General features: G+C 32.7%; 1 protein-coding gene across 1 annotated transcript in view; it reads left to right on the top strand.

Annotated features, from left to right (window-relative positions):
* LOC117110173 overlaps nucleotides 1–3,509 on the top strand; it is a 57,868-nt gene extending 54,359 nt beyond the window's left edge. Inside the window, exons 15-16 of the mRNA XM_033252783.1 lie at nucleotides 2,206–2,325; nucleotides 3,232–3,509. Of these exons, the coding sequence (XP_033108674.1) occupies nucleotides 2,206–2,325; nucleotides 3,232–3,509 (398 nt within the window). The remainder of the gene's footprint in view (nucleotides 1–2,205; nucleotides 2,326–3,231) is intronic.
* The last annotated feature ends 4,390 nt before the right edge of the window (nucleotides 3,510–7,899 follow it).

The raw sequence follows: 7,899 nt of genomic DNA, 5'->3' as shown, positions 1-7,899 counted from the left end.
TTCCCGGGGGAGGAATGTTGACCCCACCACCTAGATTTGATTCCAGATCTGCATGAAGCAGTGGCATAAAAGGCGGGGGCCAGGGGGGCAGACTGCCCCCCCCCCCGACGGTTTTTACCGGGCTGACCAAGCCGTCGTACCGGGCTGACCAAGCCGTCGTACCGGGCTGGGTAAGAAGAGAAAAGAAAGAGGAGAGAGGGAGGGAAAGAGAAAGAAGAGGAAAGAAAAAGAAAGGAAAAAGGAAAAGAAAAAGAGAAGAGAAAAATAAAGATCTTATAAACACAAGATAGCGTTCTCCGCGATTTAAGCGTAACAAATAGAAGCGTCGGTCAAGGTTCAAAAGTTTCCAATTTAGCAAGAGGGCGTCATTCATGCGCTATTATACCAAAGAGAAAAAGTAATCAGTTTTGGGAGAGGGCGTCCTATCTGTTGCCATGGATTTGAGATGGTTCCTGTTCGCGATTTTTTTTTCCGTACGAAACATTTACATGGAACTCCACTCGGGCCGTCTCGACTGCAATCGACCCGAAAATCTTATATTGCCGAATTAAGGAGGTCAAAAGGTCATCAATAGATAAACGTCTACAAAACAACTTCTGAGAGAACGTCGCTGTCTAATTTTTAAAAATACATTGATGTTATCATGCTAATACTAATGACATAAAATGACAAGATGTGTATAAGAGACAGTATATATATATATATATGTATATATATAGGCCTATATCTATCTCAGGGGAACGAAGAGCGTAATAAAATAGGCTTTTTAGTTGATTTACATTTTTCGTGGCCAAATATATAATTATATTTTTATTCGAAATTACCATTTTTAAAAACAATTAAAACAAAAGAAAAGATTACCATTAATTAAAATACGTCGGGTCTTCAGTCTTCGTTGATTAAAATGTGACAAATTAATGATAAAAGAAAAAAATTCTAATTCATTCCAATAATTTACGCGAGCACGGAATTTACGCGAGCACGCACGCGTGCAAATATTCGATTATATATGAATTCAAATACGCTGTCCATACTAAGTGATGTAAATCATAAATATAATTGTAAACGCAATTAAGTGTGTGAAATTAATATGCAATGTATGTAACACATATACTTTGCATGTGTTCATCGGGAAGATTATGACACAAAATGGACGGTGTGTACCACGTGACTTTCGCAAACCAAGGAGTGGAATGTCGCAACTCTTTATATGGCTCTGTGTGCGTGAAGCCAGCGTGAAACCAGCGTGAAGCCAGAGCCATAGATAGATAGAAAGAGTTGCAACATTAAGAGTTTAGAAGCCATTCGGTGTCTATGGCGATGCGCGTTCCTGTGTATAATATCGTGTAATAAATAGCTGCCTACTGTAGTTAATTTAATTTAAATTATAGGCCTATATAAAGCAATTCTTTGTAGATAGATAAGAATCCCTCGATGGCAAGTATTCTTCACTTAGGAAATCCTGCCGTATAGACCCTTAGTGGTTCCTATTATTTTGGCAAAATAATTTTTCTACATAACAATATATTTTTATACTATATTATAAAGAAAAACTATTAAAAATTTCTTAGGGGTTTTCTGCTATTTTTAAAAACTTTTTCTATGAAATGTACAGTTTTTGCTGTTTTCTCATGCTTTGTGTATTTTTTTGTAACTTGTATTTATTTGTGATAAGGACTTTCCTGGAAATCAGCTTCGCTGAGTGGGACAGCCTCTTGAAATTTTAATAATAGAAAGAAGAAAGAAAGACATATGACGACCAGCAAAAAATTTATTAAAATGCCTGTCAGATAAGTCTATTTATATAGTAAATACACAGAATGTAATTATTTAAAGTTTTCTAAACCTTTTTTGTCTCCGTCCACGAACCTTTTCTTAATTATTATCCCATTTTGTTCTGCGTTGTTAATGTTATTTAATTTGAGTGGGAAAAAAACGATACTAAAACAAATAAATATTCTAGTATTTTTCCTTGAATTTTACAGGCTTACAAGGAGAAACGACGAGATCATAATCAAATAAAAAAGGCCTATATTTTTATCGACATTGTCATTTTAACTTAGATGACAACTAGGGACAAAATGTGCGAGCCATGTTTATTACAAAATAACAAGAGTACATTGATAAGTCATCTGCATTTATTCAAACAACCATAAATTGTGATTGCTCTAACGCTTACTGCTGTTTTTTTTTTATCTCTTTTAGATTTCGCAAGTAAAGAGCCAAATAATGAAAATTTTAAAGAACATTGTATTGAATACTATCCTTCAGGGAAATGGAATGACCAGTATTGCAATAGAACACGTCTGTACCTGTGCGAAAAATGTATGTGAACCTATTACTACCGTTGCGCACATGTTCAGAAAAATTAAATGAGTTCAATAATTTTCTTAGCTCTGAAATTTATGGTATGAGGTATCATTTCATAATATATAATCTTAAATTATAGTGATGATCAAAATCTGAAATTGCAAAAGCATTTAATTGACCCTTTGGAAGGAAGAATATACAGTAAACTGTACATTATTAAAATTATAAAGAAATACAGAAACAAAGCGTACAAAAATAATAGAAAGAGACTGCTGTAAAGATGTATTTTTTAAGTGTAATTAATGGTCTAATTTATGAATTACCTCGTGTTGAAGGGCCCTAGGAGATAAAAAGTAAATTTATTTTTCACTTTCGGGCAATCTTGCAACATGGCAGCGAATTTTACCTCTGCCAAAGTATATTCACCCCTGTCTGTCTGTAAGATTACGCAAAAAACCTAATAATAGATCATCATAAAATTTAGAGGAATGGTACATAATAAGTAAAAAGAAATTATAAAGAAATACAGAAACAAACATACAAAAATACTATAAAAAGACTGCTGTAAAAATTTATTTTTCAAGTGTAATTGATGGTCCAATTTATGAATCACCTCGTGTTGAAAGGCCTTAAGAGATACAAAGTAAATTTATTTCTACTTTCAGGCAATCCTGCAACATGGCAGCGAATATTCGCTGTATAAATTCATTATTATTATTATTATTGTTGTTGTTGTTGTTATTATTATTATTATTTGATCTGTTTGTTTTATTCACCTGCTATTTTAGCATAATAGGCCTAAATTAAATAAAGGAGAACAATAATCTGTTAATGAAACTAACAATAGTGAAAAATATGTTATCCATGAGGAGAATGCTGGAATCAATACCAAGCAGAAAAATTTCTTTTTTCCTTTTTCAGATCAAGATAAAATGCCACCCTCACACGGATCATCTTGTCCGGATGACATGCACGTACTGTTGTCATCGACTACACGATCAGCCGCTGTGTGTTGGATACCTCCGACGTGGAATGATGATTCTTTGTGTCATCCAAACGTAATTAACTCGCATTCTCCTGGTCACGTGATAGAAATACCGGACGGTGATTTAAGTGCATTCATCAATGTGACGTATACAGCTACCGATAAGTCTGGAAATTCTGAAACGTGTTACTTCCGAGTAACTGCATCAGGTTAGATTTGTTTTTCATTTTTCTGTACGTCAAATTTTAGCCTGATATGTCCGTACGTATTTTGTGCTAAAATTTATTAAAATAATAATACTACTATAACAGGTCGATATTAATTGGTTTATTTATTTATGACCTCAATCAAATTCTTCCTTAAAATATCCAAGTTAGATTAAAATATGCAAACTGTGAGTAAAAATATAGGTTGTTATATCTTCACCGCTGGCTGCAGAGAATTCTTTCTTTTTCAAATTTCTCTAAGCAAAATAACAATATTAATATGAATAATAATATGAACAGTATGAAATTGAGCAAAATAATAATAATAATAATAGTAATAGTAATATTAATAATAGTAATAGTAATAGTAATAATAATAATAATAATAATAACAATAACAATAACAATAACAATAACAATAACAGTAACAATAACAATAACAATAACAATAACAATAATAATAATAATAATAATAATAATAGCAGCAGCAGTAGTAGTAGTATAGTAGTAGTAGTAACACGAGTACTCAGTATAGAGCATATCTTCGTCCACTGCAAATCCCTTTCAATAAAATAAATCTCCCAAAATATGTTCCTAAACTTTAACCACCACCACTTTCACCCCCACCTTACTTCGCTACACTCCCCTTGAAATACGCACAGTAACTCGCCCAAACACTTTTCATTTCAAAGAGGGGCACTATTTCCATTTTTAGCATAAGTTTTTGGGGACTCTTTTTAAGAGTGGCCATTTTCAGATTTTGTAATCCGAATGATCTCACCAAAATTCAATGTCGGCCTAGTTTTCACTACACATGTTACGTTTTGAACACAGAGTCCAAGCAACATATAGTATTGAAACATTTTATTTTCAACTACTGAAATTGTAAAAAATATGTGACAACCCACATACTTTCCAACCACCACCTATTTAAAAAAAATTCACTAACCGGCCAACCGTAAATGCCACTATTTATTAGTTGTATACTTGTCAATTCCTTACTTGTGCTGGTTAAATACGCAGGAACATTTTACTTTTATAGTTGACAAAAAGACAATACATGCCAAGTATTGGTGTTGAAATGGAAATATTATGCAAATAGTCAACGGTTCATAGCTTCACATGTTTAAATATAAAGATGCATTAAAAATATTCCCACTCAGTTTCCAAACTGAAGTTTGTACATATAAAACTCAGTAAACATTTACTGTAATTTCACTAATTTGAATAATCTTCATACTTTGAGTTATTTATTTTTATTTGAATATTATTTAATGAGGAAAACCCGTGCAGTTCACCATTAATGAAGAGCTTGCATTAAGGCGTCCTCAACAAGGAAATATAACATTTTAAAATAAAATACAGTTTAAAGAAATTTAAAAAAAACAATTAAATCATTACAATAACAATAACTGAGAAACCAAAAGAACAGCAAGCGCAAAAAAAAAAAGAGAGAAAAGAAAGAAAAGCAAGAAAATAAATAAAAAATAAATAAATAAATCCATAACATAAACATTCACAAAAACTCTTATATAACAGAGATTACCTATAAAATATTTTGGAAATACATTAGATGCTTTAAGTTTTCAAAATGACAAACGATGTGCATTGGTGACGTTCGGTGGTAAATGCGTTAAGGGCAAAAAAGTCAAAGGAACATCTACTAGATTTAAATTTATGTCTTGGAACCTTCAAGTCAGCGCGTGCCGCTGCTTTAGTTGTCATCGAACGAATAGGAAATCCGGAAAGTCTATTGGTAAGATATTCAGGAGCATTACCCGATTGAGTTTTAAAGGAAATACAATATTGCTGGTAACGGACCCGTTCTTCAACATTCATAAGATGGAGAGAGTTATGGAGAACAGTAGTTGGGGTAGAGGGATACATTTTTAAGATTATACGTAGTGCGAGATTCTGCATTTTTTTTAAATTTTATCAATATTTTTCCTACTTCTAGTTTATTAGGATGAGTTCAACACCTGTCTCTTATACACATCTAGATGTGTATAAGAGACAGGTTAGTATAATTATATTTCATGGTCAGTGCAAGTTTTGAGCAAAGCTTACTGACATGATTCTGCCAGGTAAGCTGATTGTCAATATATACTATTAAGTGTTTATGAGTTCCAACTTATTTGATGAGTGTGTTAGAAACTTTAAAGTTAATGTGATTATTATTTGAAAGCCGATGAGGTGTGTCAACGTGCATTACCTCAGTTTTGTCTATATTCAAATGAAGTTTGAGTTAAACCAGTTGTTAACAGCTTGCATATCATTTGTTAATTTTGTGCTAATTTCATTAGTGTTAGTTCCTTTCACGTAAATAATAGTGTCATCTGGTCTGCAAAAAGTAAATATTATTTGACAGGTGATCATATAATTGGACAAGGACAGCTTGGGAGAACAGAGATTGGTCTAAAGTTGTTAAGTTGTTCCTTAGATGCACTTCTGTGGATGGACAGAACCTTAGCAATCTTTCATTGCGCGGGGAAACAGCCAAACTTTAAGGAAAGATTGAAAATATGGGTTAAATAAAGTGAAATAACTGGTGCAGAAATTTTTAAGAGCTTAAAGAGGCAGGCAATTTATACCAGTAGACGTTATTCCTTTCAAGCATCAGTTCAAGTATGTTATTACGGCCGTCAAGCCATGGAGAGAATTTTTAAAATCATACTGCTATTGTTATTTACGAAAGCCTATTCGTGCCACTTAAGTATATAAAATCATCAAAATGTTAGTAGCTCGTTATTTCGGATTACTAATCGGAAATTTCGAATTAGTAATTCGTTACTTCGAATTAGTAATCTGTTATTTCGGATTACTAATCCGAAATTTCGAATTAAGTAATTTGTTATTTCGAATTAGTAATTCGTTATTTCGGATTACTAATCCGAAATTTCGAATTAGTAATTCGTTATTTCGAATTAGTAATTCGTTGTTTCGAATTAGTAATTCGTTATTTCGGATTACTAATCCGAAATTTCGAATTAGTAATTCGTTATTTCGAGTTAGTAATCCGAAATTTCGAATTAGTAATTCGTTATTTCGAGTTATTAATTCGTTATTTCGGATTACTAATTCGTTATTTCGAGTTAGTAATTTATTATTTCGAATTACTAACTCGAAATAACGAATTAGTAATTCGCAATTTCGGATTAGTAATCCGAAATAACGAAATACTAATTCGAAATAACAAATTGCTAATTCGAAATTTCGGATTAGTAATCCGAAATAACGAATTACTAATTCGAAATAACGGATTAGTAATTCGAAATTTCGAATTACTTTAAATTGTGGATGACATCGATGACCCAGTGATCGGGGCATACCGGTAGGCCTAGATGAAGTTTGGACATCCACCCTTGTTTTCACGCATGACGTGGTGTTAAAATTTGGTGAGTTTTGTTGCTAAAAATGTGGAAATAATAATTAGACTATTTTATTACAATTTTCAGAAAGTAAAACTTTAAAAAGAAAATATATAGTAGGCATAGGTAGGTATGCATAGATATATAGTTTTCAAGTAGTTCCAGAGGCCCAGTGACACGCGTGCAGATAGCGTACAGTTCTACCAATAGATGAAGTTGGAACGCGGTAACGCCCTGCACTAAGTGTCACGCATGACGGTTACAACGGGATAAATTTCTACTTCAGTAAAAATATTACAGTAAATAGGTTTATTCCAATTTTCTTAAACTTTAAACCTTTAAATGTATAGATACAGTAGTACAACTTTTGTTTACAATTTATTAATGAACAACTACCTACAATTCACATTAAAGCTGTTAAAATAGCGTTATCTTGTTCATCATTCATTCTGTTTTTGTTATAGGAGTTTAGATGAAATTGGCAGTATTTGCAAGTCACTCAAAATGCCTTTTAATGAGTGCCAAAGTCTGGTTAAAGTCTATTTCAACCTTGGTTTAAATTATACAAAAATAATTGCGCTTCTACTTTCAAATGATGGGATTTCCATAAGCAAGAGGACTCTTCACAGAATGCTACAGAAACTTGACTTATATCAACGAAAAAATCATACAGACATACTTGAGATAGCTTTATTTATTGAGCAGCAACTCCAAACGTCATTGAACCCTCACGGTTATAGGTGGATGCATTTAAAATGTATTCAGAATGGTAATAATATCGACAAAGAAACTATACGCCTAGTTTTGAAACTTTTAGTTCCTCATGGGGAACTAAGATCAAGAAGACGGCTTCAAAGACGGACATATCGCGTGAGAGGACCTAATTATATATGGCACATTGACTCTTATGATAAAATTGAAACCGTATGGCATCTGTGGCAATGGATGTATTGATGGGTTTTCCAGGAACGTTATGTGGCTAGAGGCATACAAGACCAGTAGTGATCCCTGAGTAATTGCAGGGTATTAC

Source organism: Anneissia japonica, unplaced genomic scaffold, assembly GCF_011630105.1.
Source record: "Anneissia japonica isolate Jap-2015-1 unplaced genomic scaffold, ASM1163010v1 scaffold6537_len306802_cov134, whole genome shotgun sequence".
NCBI classification, from domain to species: domain Eukaryota; kingdom Metazoa; phylum Echinodermata; class Crinoidea; order Comatulida; family Comatulidae; genus Anneissia; species Anneissia japonica.
Note: the sequence above shows the minus strand (reverse complement) of the source record. Positions and strands in the feature narration are given on the sequence as shown.